Source organism: Pterocles gutturalis, unplaced genomic scaffold, assembly GCF_000699245.1.
Source record: "Pterocles gutturalis isolate BGI_N339 unplaced genomic scaffold, ASM69924v1 scaffold11376, whole genome shotgun sequence".
Taxonomy (NCBI): Eukaryota; Metazoa; Chordata; class Aves; order Pterocliformes; family Pteroclidae; genus Pterocles; species Pterocles gutturalis.
In genome coordinates, this window is record NW_010098029.1 from 41730 (window position 1) to 56929 (window position 15200).

Genomic DNA, 15200 nt, shown 5'->3' on the forward strand with positions numbered 1-15200 from the left:
TTTTCAGGCCAACTCCAACAAGTGGCATTTCTAGAATATAATAAATAAAATATATTTCCTTGCTAGACTGATAAGCAGGAAAAAATATTGATTAAAACCTCGTCTTCAGTTTGTTTCCTGAATCTCTGCGTTAAATTGTTTGATCTATCTTGTTTTCCAATCAGCAATATTTTTTGTGTGCATGCAAGATGTTGCACTCGCTTTGATCCCCGAGAGAAGCTATTTCTATTTTGCTTTGTGAGCGAAATAAAAATGGTTTGAGTGCCATGGTGTTTCAGATCTGCCTAAAAGCCGCGTAAGACTTGCAGAAGGGACGAGAAGCTGTAGGTGACTACCTGAAGACAAGCCATATGTAATATATGCTGTATATTTGAGAGAATATTCACATTATAGATGTAGGATAATAAATACATGTTTTCTTTTATTTGGGTTTTTTTTTCTTATTTCTAAGGTTTTATGGACTAGTGGTATTTTAAACCATCTGCGTAGTGGCATGCAGCAATGCAAGATGAATGGCTGAAAAGACAAGTGGAAAACTCGTTTTTGAAGTGGACTATTCCAACAGTGTGGGGGGAGACGTGAGATCATACTCTCGAAATTGCAACAGCTCCTTAATTTGAAAAGAAATAATGTTCTCTGGCCATCCTCAGATGAAGTAGTTTGATATCTCTTTAGGATAGTGAGGGGCTTTATCTATAAAGTGATGTCATCCATGGTCTGTTCTAAAGAATACTTTATTGAAATGGAAAAAAAAAACCCAGAAACTTGAGTCATATAAAATAGATGAATGTCTCTGCTGGTATTTTATAAATGGACATTGCACGAAGGCAAAGCGCTGTCTTCAGATCTTCAAGGCAATTAAAAATATCTAATGTTAGCAAGGTGTTGCTGGTTTGGGTACCACAGACTTCATTCTCAACACTGGTGGACGTTGCTCCCCACAAGCAGGTCCATCACCTGGTTTTGGGGTGCCCCCATGGCACCCAGCAGCACTGGAGGAGCTTGAGGGTTGGAAACCGGATTTCTTTGCTGCGTGCATGGTGGAAATCCTGCCAGGAGGAAACGATGTGGACGATGAGGTAACAGGAGCATCCTTGTGTCGGACCCGCTATTCACGTGGCCGCAAGTCCACGGTGACAGCACGTCTGTCGAGGAATTGTTGGGATTTGTCAGTGCAACAGAGAGAAGAAATTGGCTTCTAAGGAGCCAGCAAATTTGCAAATGAGATCCATGTGTACGTGTGCTCCACCGCCCCGTATTCTCTATATGTTGCTTTGCCAGGATTTTCCTACCAGCTCTTGCAATGCAGCCATTGCTTCTAAAAATAACTATTGAAGAATTTGAGATCTGGGTCGGTGATTATGGTTTTGGGTCCCAAGCGTAGCAAGGAAAGCGGCTCTCCGTGGGCTTCCCAGCATGCCGTGGAGCCGAGCCCATCTTGGGAAGAAGAGCGATGGCTTATAGCCCACCCTGGAGGAGACTGGGCAATGCTGTGGTGGTACAGGTTTAACTGTATCCTCATCTATTTTAGAAAAAAAGAGAAAAATTCAGTGCTGAAATCCTGCACATCCCCTCCAGCCTCTAACAAAAGGAGGGAAGAAAATTATTGGAATATAAAGCCATGTAGGACTATATAGAGATAACGATGCTGTTCTTTGTTGGCTTGTAATAGAAATTATTTTTGTTTTTAATTGCACGTCTTTGTGTTGAAGCAGTTAATTGGGCTGCTTTATGCTAGGACAAAGCATTACAGCAGCGAGAAACGTTCCTGGGTCTTGGCCTTCGGCTTTCCCCAGAGGCTGATTTTTCTGGTGTGACACAGGCACTGATTGTTTTCCAGCTTTATCCAATTAAATAAGCAGAGACAGAGCACAGGGTTAGAGAATTAGCCTTGAAATTTTCTATTCGTCGCTGAAATATTCCCTCACCTTTTGAGAAAATGTAAAAAAAATAGAAACAGCAAAAAAAACCCTCCCCAAAACCTTTCCTTCAGTAAAGGGAAGAAAAAACAGTTACTGGGAGTGAGGCCCGTTTGTATTTCTAAATGCCAGCTGCTTTCCGATGCTTGTTGGATAACTCTGACATTTCAACAGCTCACTCAGGCTTTAAAAGCCCTATTTTGATCTGCGCTACGACAAATCCTTTCAGTCCTGTTGCTCATATATTTTCATCATCCACTTGTTTTTGATTTGTAGCGATGCTTTTTTTTTGGTAAGCAAGTAATTCCTTGATAATTTTTGCATTATTTTGTAATTATCCTTGCAGCATTGCTTATCTGACTGTTTATTGCTGCCGAGCAACGGTTAGTGGTGTACAGAGGTTTATCTACACCGTGAGTTTGTGAGCATCCTCGGTCCTGGACTACGGTACTGCCCTTTTCTTTTCCAACGCGAGAGGGAGAGAGAGCGAGACTGCATTCTGGATTAATTACGCATTGAGAGCAAAACATTGGCAGAACAGCTTGTGTTCATGCTGAAAGATGCTATCACAAAAAATTCAAGGAAAAAGAGGTGGGAACAAGGCAATGGAAGATAAACAATGCTACAGGAGATTTATTCTTTTGCTTGGGGTCAGTGAACTAAAGCCACTCGGGTGATGTACCTTGGAGGGAGGGTTGGTGAGAAGGATTCCAAGGTAGTGTGTAACAAGCCACACATTTGTGATAATTCAATATTTTATTGAAATAGGTATGTGTGGACCTTCTGTTTCCTTGTTTATTCTTTTACAGTGGCTAAAATGAACTAAAATTTAGCAGTCATGACTGATATTGTAAGATTTTAGGTGATGTGTATGTACTACAATACAACTCAAATTAATCATTTCAACCAAAGAAGAATCCCAAGCAGCAAGAGCAAAGATAGCCCTTAAATACGAATTACTGCTTTACAGTTATGTGTGTAGGTGCCAGTCCCAAAGCACACGTGTTTGGGATGGCTCAGGCCAGGTCCCTGTGTTCCGTCTTGGTTTTTCATCACTGTTGATGAAGGAAAATCTTTTTGTGTCGTGGCAGGGATGGCGCTTCAGAGGCATTATTCCCCTTTCCAGGAGAGCTGTTGGAGGAGCAGCGGAGCTGCCTTACATGATTTGTAGCTCCCCTTGGTAGTACCTGGAACACGTCAAGTTTTCAGTAGCTCACAAATTTACTGCAGGGGTTTTAGCCTCCCTTTTTGTAGCCGTTCTGCTGGTACTAGGTGCTGCCTGCCTCAGTGTGCACTTTCACATCACTTGCTGTCGTTGCTGTGTAATATTCCCTCTCCTTTTTCCTTCTCTCCCAATAAATTAAAGGACCTTCATGAAATTAATTTTTTTTTTGATATATTTTTATTTCCTTTCCTTTCACTGTCAGTGATAGGATTTATGGTGTGATCTTGTGCATCATCTGCTCGAATGCACCAGAAGAAATCAAGCCAAAGTCAGGGGTACATCTCATGGCCCTGGGATTGCAACCAACTCCTGATGGCGTCAGGAGCATTGGCATAAATTACAATAGTAGACAAAAGCTTTGGCGCAGGAGAAATGCGAACATTGGACGCAAGAGCTTGAGAAGTAAAACCCATTCTGGTGCAGAGCAGGAATTGTTTCCCATCATATTTTTCTTTTTTTTTTTTCTTTCAGGCTGTGACTGTGCGAAACTCCATGGCTAAATCCTTGTACAGCGCCTTGTTTGACTGGATAGTGTTCCGGATTAACCACGCACTCCTCAACTCAAAGGACATGGAGGAAAGCACCAAGGTAACATCTCACCAGATCTTTGGCTACACTCTTGTCTTTTTAAAATAGGTCACTACAGGATAAAACATTACCCAAGCTCCTAACAGCATATTGCTTAACATAAAGTTAATTTTTCCTCAGTTAATATTTTAGACTGACTACGTCGTTATTTTAAGTTGCATTTGCTGAGCTGGGAAGGGTGAAGCACGTCGAATAATATCACAAATAATAAGCACGTCGAATCCTCAAAGCGGCTGGGGAAGAGGTTTCATCGTAGCCACAAAAACCTGTTCCCCTACCTCCTTCAGGAGCAATGCCAAATAATTTTCCTCCTTGTGTGTAAAACTATAGGACCATATATAATTGAGGGGAAAAAAAGGGAAATCTTGCTAACAGAAGGGGTTTTGATGAAGTTGCTCCATAGTAATAATTAGAAGAGGTGAACAAGATGGTGTCGGTAGGTACTGAGATAGCACATCAATAACGAGCAGAAAAATGAGATTTGGGCGAAAAAAAAGGTCACAATGGGAAGAGCGAAGCCGGTGTGGTGCCGAGCCGCTTTCCCAAAGAATTGATGGAAGGGATGACACGATGTTTCCTGCGAATGCAGGCGCTGGATGCCACGACCCAGGACATCCTCTCCAAAACTTCTCGTGTTTTCATCCGCACTTGCCATGACAGGGGGATGCTGACCCCAAAAATGATGTGTATACGGATGTGTCCATTCACACGTGTGTTTGCAGGTCGCTGGCTGCCCTTGGCTTCGGAATTTTGGGCATGGGCCAGCAGTGTGTGGGGTTTTTTGGGGGTAGTTGTACATCCAAGCTGAAGCCCCAGCTGCCAAAAGGGGGATTGTTTTGCTAAGTGCTAACATTACGTTTGAATTATGCCATAGGACTGAAGTTGCAGATACTTGCAGCGTAGCTGGCCCTTTATTTAACTCGATAGAAGTGTGAAGCATAATTATAGACTGGAAATAAATACATGTGTATAAAATTTGGTGATATGATTTTCTGACAAGAAAGGTTGTTAAAGTGGGTAACATCCAGCATGTCATCTGACTGCACAGGCTTCCTCTCCTTCTGTTTAATATTTTACCACAAATGTTGTGTTCTTTCCTGATCTTTTTTTTCTTTTTTCCAAATCATCAAAAGTTTTGTCTGGGCTGTCCAGAAAAAAAAAACACCATTTGTGGATTTGGTGAAGCAGAAAAGGTGGATTTGTTTTGGCAAGGAAATGCATCTCAAAAATTGATTTTTTTTTTTAATGATATAATGATTTTTAAGAAAATACTCTGTTCCGTAGTATTTCAATACAAAGTCAGACTAGAACCCTATTGCTTGCTTAGTCAGCACGTCTGTAATAGCAGGGCACAACGGTAGGTGTTTATGGGCCATTAATCTTTGGTTCCCAACCTCAAATCTCAGCAGGTAAGAGCCAGAACAGCCCAGAGTCATGCTGTTTTCCAGCCTCACCGCTCTATATTAACCCTCTGTTTCCTCCAGCCAAGACTCCTGTGCAACCCAACCACTTCCCCTTGCCCGTCTCTCACAAATTCCCAGTTCTCAGGGTTATTCTGCCTGAAATCACATGGTGTAGCAATAACATCCCGGTCGGGCAGCAAGCACCGGCAGCTGGGAGCGGCATTGCCCTTGTGCAAGAGCAGATCCGCCAACGCTGGCAAACGTCCAGGACCTGGAGCTGCGGGAATGTGCAGGCTCGTACCAGCCGCACGCTCCAGCGAGAGACGGTCCTGGGCTGTACGCAGGCCAGGCTTTCTGAACCGAGAAGGTAGTGCACAAAATACCAACAAATATTTACTTCTGGAGACAGGAGTGTAATTAGGTTTATTTTCAGGGTCCTCTATGAACAGTGATAGATTTTTCACAAGTCCCCCAGGAATCAGGAAAACACCTGAACCCTGCCCGTTTTGTGGGCAGAGAGGTTAAAGAAGAGAGTTTACGTGCGTTGCCCAGAGCAGCTTCGTTAACCATTGACTAGCCAATTTGCTCTCGAGTTGTTTCCTAGCATCACCTCCTCTCCCCTTTTTTTCACCCCTGACTTGGGACCTCCCCAGCACAGAGGGAGGAGAAGCTCCAGCCGGACCAGGCAGGGCTGGGAATAGCTGCTCCTTTGCCCTCAAGGAATAACGTAGCCACGAGCAAGCGACCGAGGGCATCCCGGGCTCTGCAGCTGCTGCTGAGACACCAACCAGCAATTATCACCCTTCTCTGCCCGGGAGGAGCCGAGCTGATGCCGATTAATTTGTTTTTTCCTACTGCTTCACAATCCACTTGAAATCCTTTTCAGCTTGTGCTTGGAGATTCTGTATCCTCATCCTCCAGCTGAGGATACAGTTCTTCTGAACCTCCCATACATGGTCTTGAGGTTGGACAACACCAAGGAGTAACTGCAAGGTGGACTGGGAGCAGGGGCATGTCCGGACCCTGGGAATAAGTCCTCACTGCAAGGCACAATCTCAGCACTTGGATGACATCTACTTACTGGCATCTACCAGCTCCCTCAAAAAATCTCCTTAAACACACCGAGTCTCTGATTTATGAAAGAAAATACAGTCGTGCACCTCATCACAAAAGGTTGCTGACTCCTGAGTTTGCAGTGGGTGAGCAATATGCGACGCACCCTGCAGCAAATGTCTTAGCTTTATCCCAGCCCACACATGCCATTGATAGTCTTCTGACTTTTAAGATATATTTTGAAATAATCCCGCAGGTTGTGAAGGTTCAGAAGGTGGGCAGATGACGGATTTTTGGCAGAAGGCTTTCTTATATGACAGTCACTTTACACACAGGTAAAATAAGATGTGAAGGCTGGAGGCTGCAGAAGATGACAAATACTTATAGATGCACATATGGGCATGCAGACAAAATCCGGGTTTGCTCTCTGCTCGGCGTGGTATGGAAACGCGTGCTGCCATCTCCGCATCTGGCAAAGTCTTTTTGTTGGAGCAGAGCATTGCCCCAGCCACCTCTTACAACCGTGTTGGCCAAAACTCATGCTCAATTAAACCAGTGGTGGATATCATAGGATCATGGAATGGTTTGGGTTGGAAGGGACCTTAAAGAGCATCAAGCCATGGGCAGGGACACCTTCCACTAGACCCAGTTGCTCAAAAATATTCATCAGTGCAGATTGTATTTGGTGAAGACACTATTTATAGCTCATTCCACCTATTTAATTGCTGGTAGACTAGGTGGTTTGGTGATAGGTGGGAAGAAGTCCTCAATCCTAGCCAAGTCCAAACTCCAGGAGAACTTGGGACAATGGGAATGGAGACAATTTTCATATCCCAATCTGTGTGTTTATTTGATGTCAGCAGTAAGGAGAAGATCAAAAGATGAATCTGGGAAAAAAAAATAAACACCCGGTCATTGTTCTTTCGCTGTTTTTTCAAGCAAGTATTTGGAAGATGTAAATCAGACCTTTGATATCCAAATTTAGTTAAATGTACAGTGAATTATTTTAGGAAAACACAGTGGGATTTGGCTTATCTTGCCTGCTGACAGGGTTCATAGCATATTATTTCTGAACCGAGCAGTGAATAAGTTATTTGATATGGTTATGCTCATAGCAGTATGGCTGTGTATCAGTTTCACTCCAACTCCATTTTCCTTTCTCTCTCTATCACTTTGAGCTTCTTTTATGTTCTCCCAGTCCCCTAGAAACTGTCTGAAATTTGACCTTTATTAATGAGGTCAGAGACTTTTCCTCCTCTTGAGAACTAGATTACTAAACCTTTGAGAGTCTCTTATTTAATTTTCCTTCCAGAGATTAGGTTAAAAATTGTTAGAAGTCCATCTTGTTGCTTAAAACGATGATGTAGTGTAGATTGTAGTGGACCAAACAGCATTTCTTCCAAGGATTTTTTCAAGCTTTTCCCATTTAGTTCTTGTGAAGTGTCTTAATTTCTTCCTAAATAACCCTGCTGCTGTTTTCAGATAGGATGCTGCGCACGTGGCAATGATGGTGAACACGAACTCACGGCCATAAAGAAAATCCATTTAAATCAATGGCCAGGAAGAAAACTCATGGTTGAGTTCATGTAGAATTCATGGTCATGAAGGAAGTTCAATTAAATTAAATCAACTAGTTAGTTCTTGGCTATCTGACCTGAAACAGAGGAAGAATTGCTAAACACACAGTGGGTTTAATCCATGTCTGTTCATTATTTTTAGGTCCCAGCTTCCAAATTTGTAGCAAATCACTGCCTCTCCCTTTATATAATAGGTCATCACATGTATTGTGGTGATGCAGATTGGAGCAGTCCTTTTAGATTTAGTGGTGATGGTTTTTTGGTTTGTTCTTTTTTTTTTTTTTTTTTTTACAGTATTGGCTTTGCAATATTATAAAAATTTTTTTTAAAAAATTAAAACAGATTAAAAAATTTAAAAAAAAAAATATTTTTCCCTAGAACTTGAAGCAAAGTTATTTGTGATTACCAGAAAATACCTCTGTGGTGGAATGACATCACCAGCGTGTACTTGGGGTGACATTAATCAGCTCCAACAATCGCTATTTATTGTCTGTTTGGGAATTGGAGAGCACGTAGCTTCAAGACCGTCATTTGCCAGAAGCCCTTAAGCCTCATGTTCAGTGTTTAAATGTCATGACTGTGCCATTTTTAGAAAAGCATGAGGTCACTTTTTATCACATCAACCAGAAAGTGCTCACTAATCCTGGGTTCACCCAAATTTTAAAAATCCTTGTAGACATTCACTTTTAATTACAGGAATATTGCCATAGATTTGAGATACTCGGTAATATAGTTGTCTGCTGCGGGCTTGTCTGTGCTGCGTACTTGTGAATTTTAAATATTGGTTTTGATACAGGAACAATGTTGACACATAAACTAGACTTGAGTAATTGAGGTCTAATATCTTTACATTATTTCCTTATGGCACTCGTTCAAACTGTGAATTTGAAACTGAAGAATTAGAAGATTTGTAAAATTAAAAATTCATTTTATTATTTTCTTTAACTATTGGACTGCAAATGTAACCTTAGAAACAGCCAGATTACTTGCTTTTGTCAGGCAGTTTAACAAAATAATTTAATTTATGCATACCTTGATGGAAAGAATATTTTTTTTTTCATCTTGCTATAAGGAATGACTTTGTACTGATAGGTTTGTGCTGCTATATAACCGATAGAACCCTTTTGCATAGGTGCCATGAGATTCTTTTTGGCCAGAAAGCAGAAAAATAACCATAAATTCCCAATTTCTCATTTTGAAAAGTCTTACCAACTTGCATGCATTGACCTCTTTTCTTTTCGGGAACTCTGCAATGCTGCCTCCTGTACCAGAGGGCAAACGGCCCAATTCACCGCAGAGCTCTGCCCTCATTTCTCCGACACGAAACTCTGCAAAAAAACCACACTCACATCTTAAAATTTGTATTCTGGAGCTATTCGGGAGTTGTCCACATAGTAAGAGATGTTAGAGAGATGCTGGTTTCCCCTGTATGACCTCATCCTGTACGTGTAATTTGATAGCTGCAGTAATTTTGTTAAATATTTTTTTTTAAATTTTGTGCATTTTGCCTCTCTGAGCTTGTTTAATTTTGGGTGTCAACAGAAACTTCTAAAAAGAGAACTCCAAAATATAACATTTTTAATAGGATTCTTCTTCTATGATTTGAATATCCATTTTCTTAATATATCGAACTGTTCTGTTTTGCTTTGTAAATGTATTTACAGTTTATCTTCCAAGTCTTGTTTTTATGTAGTGCAATAGAAACTTTTATCCAGGGTAATTTTTGGGAGCTCTTGGGTATTATAGGGAGAAGCTTGCACGGCGGAGGGGACACGGGGCCGGGATTTGTGTCCGCAAGGATGATGCGAATGGAGCGTTGGTGTCATGGATGGGAAATGGTCACTTTGTGGTGTCTCCATCATCACTTTTGCCATGTATGATATACAAAATAGGAGCTGCTAATTGTACAAAGAGTTTTAAAAGAATTCTTACAAAAATCTATTTAAAAAAAAAGTGAAGTGGAAGATTTCTCCTTGCTAGGGTGTCGGTTAGTGAATATACCTGTGAACAAGAGCATTGCCACGTTCGTTGGCACAAGCAGGAGAAGGATGCTTGACCCTTGGGAAGTGGCGAGTGTGAGCGAATCCCTCTGCCAGACTCAGTTCTTGGTCCAGTGGCTTCCCAGTTTCCATCATCTGGTCAAACGGCTGTCTCTTACGGGCGTTTCACCACGCGATGCAAACTTCTGGGAAGCTGACCAAGGGCCTTCAGTAGTCATCCTTGGCATTGCCTAGGCAGGGGCAAGGAGGTAGAGTCTGGCCTTGGAACAGGGAGAAAAGCCTGAAGGAAGGATAAGGTAGCCAAAGACCTCTTGGAAAAATGAGTTAGAGTCTTACCGTTGTACAGATATGCTTTTTTAATCGTTTTTTTCACTTGTTCTGGTAGCTGAAGTCCATATCTTACAAAGCTTCAGCTCCCAAGACGGGTGGCCACCCTGCCCACGGCAGCTCTTTCTGTTCCGGCCATAGGTGGAAGGAATTCCTTCCCTGGGCAGGAGGCAAGCACAGAAGGAACTTTTTCCTCCCACGTTACGTGGTCTGTTGAAAACAGACAAACTGCAGCATAGAGAGACTTGTGGGTAGTCTGGTTTAGATTTCTGGCGGTGGAGTTAGGCTAGGCTTAGGAAGGCTGTTTTTATGAAATCCAGAGTGCAGATAAGACCAATAAAATTAAAACCAAGGTTCTTCAGAGGTGGAGAGGAGGGGTGTTCCTCCTCCCTGCTTGAGGTTTGGTTCATTTCACCAGCACTAATGCTTTCACCTCTCAATATTTTTATTTAATTAATTGTAACATTTACCAAATTCATCCAACAAGCAGAGGGCTCAAGGTGCTGGGTTCTCAAGTTTTATAAACATCCATTTACTTTATGTGATTTTATTCTGATCTGCATTCTTACTTCTCTTGCAGACTTTATCCATCGGAGTACTTGATATTTTTGGGTTTGAAGACTATGAAAATAACAGTTTTGAACAATTCTGCATTAACTTCGCCAATGAGCGCTTGCAGCACTACTTTAACCAGCACATCTTTAAACTGGAACAGGTAGGTCTGGAAATATTTAGTGAGTGTTGATGTGAGTTTGTGGCACTGATAAAGTTCTTAAATTGTCCTTTTAATTCTTTTATGTTCAGGAGCGTACACTGAATTTTTCAAATTTAACTTCTACTTTACCATATGACTTACCACTACCTGTAAAATAAAATCCAGCCGGAGATTTGCTGGCTTTAAATAAACATTTTGGGATACAAGTGCCCTCAAACACCGTGAAGACCTCAGCTGTTGCTCTTTTGTCTCCTTGATACGTGCTCAGAGGGCTCATCCCTGAGCAATTTCGCAATTTCTTTCTTGCACTTGTCTGGACTTGCTCGTGTGCCATTTAATATCACATAAAAGTTACTTTTCGGCATCTGTTGAAAAGGCCACCCCAATCTTTTGGTGGTTTTTGCTTCCCAGTGTTAATTTGTGGGAAGGGAGGGGAAACGTCTCTCTCATACGTGTTCTTCAAGGTCAGACTTGAGATCCTTACAACCTCCAGTCATCATGATGGATTAGGAAAGGTTGGACTTTAAGCTTTGCTTTAGATTTGTTAAGACTGGGTGTCGCTTTCCAGCCTCAAATTAATGTGCCATAAGAGAGAGAAAAAAAAAACCCAAGCCACAATTTAGCAGGTAACATATATGAGAAGATGGCATAGTCTCTTAATTAGGATGGGAGGAGGCTTCTCCAAACATCATTTGTTATCTAACAACAAGCAGGACAAGAAAACTGCTAAAGTACATGTTGTTTCTTGGATGCACAACATATAATTGGGCTGTATAGTACAGTAAATATGTTACAGACCTTCAAAATGCTGCTTTTTTTTTTTTTTTTTTTTTTTTTTTAATGCCAGTCCACATGCCCTCCATTCAAGTGAAATTCTTCTTTGGGTGAAGTCAAGAGAAATCCTCCTTACCATTTGTTGTGATGGAGCTGGTGTTTGATGAGCTGTGCTCTGCAGCCTGCATCCAGCTGAGATCTGAGAATTAAACCAGCCCTTTCCAGAAACCCTGATGGTTTCTGTTTGTGCCTTTACAGCATTGTAAGAGGTCTGAAAAGTCAGAAAGAGATTTCTCCTTGAATATGAGGATGGTCAAAAAGAAGATCTATAGCCCTGAATGGATCATTTGGGGGATGTTTGCTCTAGAGGTTGATGCTTCTCCATTAGCTCTTTCTCTTTTTATGGTCAAGAAGGTAGAGCAGAGCTGCTCACACCCATTTTATTTCAGTTTCGTAACTCCTCTTTGGATGCTGACACACCCTACTCAATAGATGCTCTAGGAAGTTAAGAGGAAAACCTGACTTTCTCGGCAGAGGTCTGTTTTACCATCATCCGCCATAAAAAGGCAAGCTAAAAGACTATTGCAAAGCCAATATAGCTATTTTTCTTTCTGATACACATTCTAGAAGGGGCTTGAGGAGGGAGAAAGAACCCTTCCAGAAAACTGGAAAGAGAGAGAGGTGATGCCTCTTTGAGGTGGGATTTCAGAGTGGTTGGGTTTCGGCAGCCTCTGCCAGCTTCACGGGAGCAAGCTGAGATGCCGTCATCCATAAGGGAATTCCCATTCTTGGGCTGGGATTTTTGAGCCGGTCAGCACTCCTCGCCGAGCCTGGCATACGTGCCGAGCTCCTGATTGCAGCAATCTGCAATTCTCCTTGGACCAGCTTATAACCAGTGACCTAATTAGCTTTCTCCTATAAATCTGTCAAGCACATGAAGTCATTAAAGTCAGGATTTGCTGGATGGCTGAGAGGAGCAGTTGCGGAGGCATCTGATTGCAAAGGGCTCATTCCAGTGCTTAATGTTGGGGCACCTCATCGGTCTAGGGCTGGAGCACCACAAGCTCTGCTGGTGGAAAATCCTGTCATCTCTACGTTGTTTGCTTTCTCTACATGTGAATAAGCTGTACGGCTGCGTGAGTGCTAATTTTTGAGTAACTTATTTATACAGTTTAATAATTAACTCCTGTTCTCCTTGGAGTTGTAGGCAGGGTGTAGAGGATTGGGTTTGATGAGCCACAAAAATGATGGATATTAGGAAGAAATTTTTTGCCGTGACGGTGGTGAGGCAGTGGCCCAGGTTGCCCAGAGAAGCTGTGGATGCCCCATCCCTGGAGGGGTTCAAGGCCAGGCTGGATGAGGCTTGGAGCAACCTGGGCTAGTGGGAGGTGTCCCTGCCCATGGCAGGGGGGTCGAATTCAATGATCTCTAAGGTCCCTTCCAACCCAAACCATTCTGTGGTTCCATGAAAGAAAACTGGTGATACGTATTCAGATCTTGGGACTTGAAAATATCTTTCCTATTTAGCTGATCCAAAGATGAAACTGCTTTTTAATTATAGTTGTCAGTCTACAGGTGAAGACTGGGTAGTTAATGTTGTTCAAGATGGCAAAATTAGCTATATTACCTTGAGTCATGAATTTATCTGAGATATTTGTGCCTTTAAAGGGGTTTATTTGATATCTTGATAGCTGAAAAAAAAAAGTGGGGTTATTGGTGATGGGTACCTGAAGTGGAGGGGGACGGTCTGCTTGTATCTCCAAAGCTTGCAGGAGGCTGAAAACAGATGGTTGAGATATATGGACGCTTCTGCTAAAAGAAATGCCAATTTGAAGTATTTGCTGAGGATTTTTCTTCAAATCGTAATTGAATTTGTGTGCAAGAGCGGTGTTAAGCCATGATGTAATTGTTGCTGTGCCATAGTGCTGATGTTATGGAAACCAAAATACCCACCACAAAGTCGTGTAACAGAGGCGTGGGATTATTTTAACCCTTATTTTCTTTTCTTTTCTTTTCCTCCTTGGTGATGGCTAATGCAGTGCGCCTCACTGATCTTTTTTTAAACCTTCTGTCTGAAGACAATGCTATTTCCAGTGGTTTGCAAACAACCGGCTGAGGCATCCTCAGGCAGTCTGGCTTCAGCCTGGTGCCTCCTATAAATACAGCTGCCGTCAGGCTGCGTACCGAGAGTCTGCAAAGATCTCTGCGATTGCAACCTCCTCGCTTTTAGCCAACCATCTCTGCCCAATGTTTGTAGTAAAATAGGAGGAGAAGGCAAAAAAATGGTAAATGTTAAAATTTTGCCTTGGATGAAAACAGTTACTGATGTTTGTTTACCACTTGTTTTTTTAAACCGACTGTTCTGGATCGCTAGGGAAGATTTAGTGATGATTAGTGACACATGGGAATATGCTTTAGGGGATGATGGAAGAGGACAAGAAAGACAAACCCTGACCAGGCGGTAAAGCCCAGCCTCGTAAATCCTGGCCTAGCTCTAGAGGCAAACTGTTGGATTCAGACAGATAACCATTTATTAATCTAGAAGGACCGCTATTGCAGGAGTGAGGACTTAAATCCTCTTTGAGTGTCCTCCTCTGCAGAGCAGATAACACCCAGAGCTGCTCTAATGTTTGGATAATACCCAGTTGCTTCAGCATTTCTGCATCACAACCTGCCTTTTTTTTTTTTTTTTTTTTTTGGCATTGCATGAAATAGTTGCTGTGTATGAAGATGTAGTTTGGAGGTCACCACTAACATAACACCCATGATACAAGTTTCCGCCAAATTTCCAGATCTTTAGCAGTTTGAGGGCCAGCAATACAAGTTTTTATTTCTTTATGTATCCCATTCTCCAACCTTTGTCATGTCAGACCTCACCCATCTTCCCAATTCCTGCTCAGGCTCGTCTAATACTTGCCTTTTTGGTTACACTCACCTACCTTTCCCTGGTTCAGCTGGTGCTTTGCAAAGGTTGAGAAGTCATCCCATAGCTTTCCATTACACAGTTGTTGTTGTTTAAGTTCTTTTCTACCCAAATTTCTACCTTTTATTTACCTGCCAAACCTCAATTTCAAGGACTTTCTTCTATTGTTTAAAAAAAAGATGAATAACTGAGGTTGAGACTGAAAAAAAAAAATTATTTGAAGTATGATCAACTGGCATGAGCTCAGGTGTTAAGCAAAGTCTGTTTTGTCGTGGGGTCCCTGGCGAGCTTGATGTCCCGGCCAGCAAACCTCAGTCTCCTCACGCAGAAAAACTTAATTTCATAAAGATAACGCATCCTATGAAATATTTGCTTAGCCATCTAGAGCTCCGTAAATACTTACAGAGGTCTATAGGTTTTCCTGGTCCTGGACTAAATCATCAATGTTATAACAATGTTCATTGCAGTGGGAGTGAATTATTTAAAAAAACATCAGTTTGTTGCAGGATGCGGTGATAGGTGGTTTATTTAGTCTGTGAAATGACTGCGATGCTTATGATTTTTTAAAGCGTCTTGGACACGCAGGGTTTGTCATGCCATGCTGCTCCGTCTGCCGGCAGTCATGCATGTCATTTAGAGAAAATAAAATACAAAAAATAAAAATAAAATAAATTAACTATAAATAATTAAATTAAA

General features: G+C 41.8%; 1 protein-coding gene across 1 annotated transcript in view; it reads left to right on the forward strand.

Moving 5' to 3' along the window:
- Positions 1-11995, forward strand: part of LOC104471992 (unconventional myosin-IXa-like) — a gene marked incomplete at its 3' end in the record, with an annotated part of 50726 nt that extends 38731 nt beyond the window's left edge. The window contains exons 8-10 of the mRNA XM_010087520.1: positions 3616-3732; positions 10673-10807; positions 11840-11995. Coding sequence (XP_010085822.1) covers positions 3616-3732; positions 10673-10807; positions 11840-11995 — 408 coding nt within the window. The remainder of the gene's footprint in view (positions 1-3615; positions 3733-10672; positions 10808-11839) is intronic.
- Between the last annotated feature and the right edge of the window lie 3205 nt (positions 11996-15200).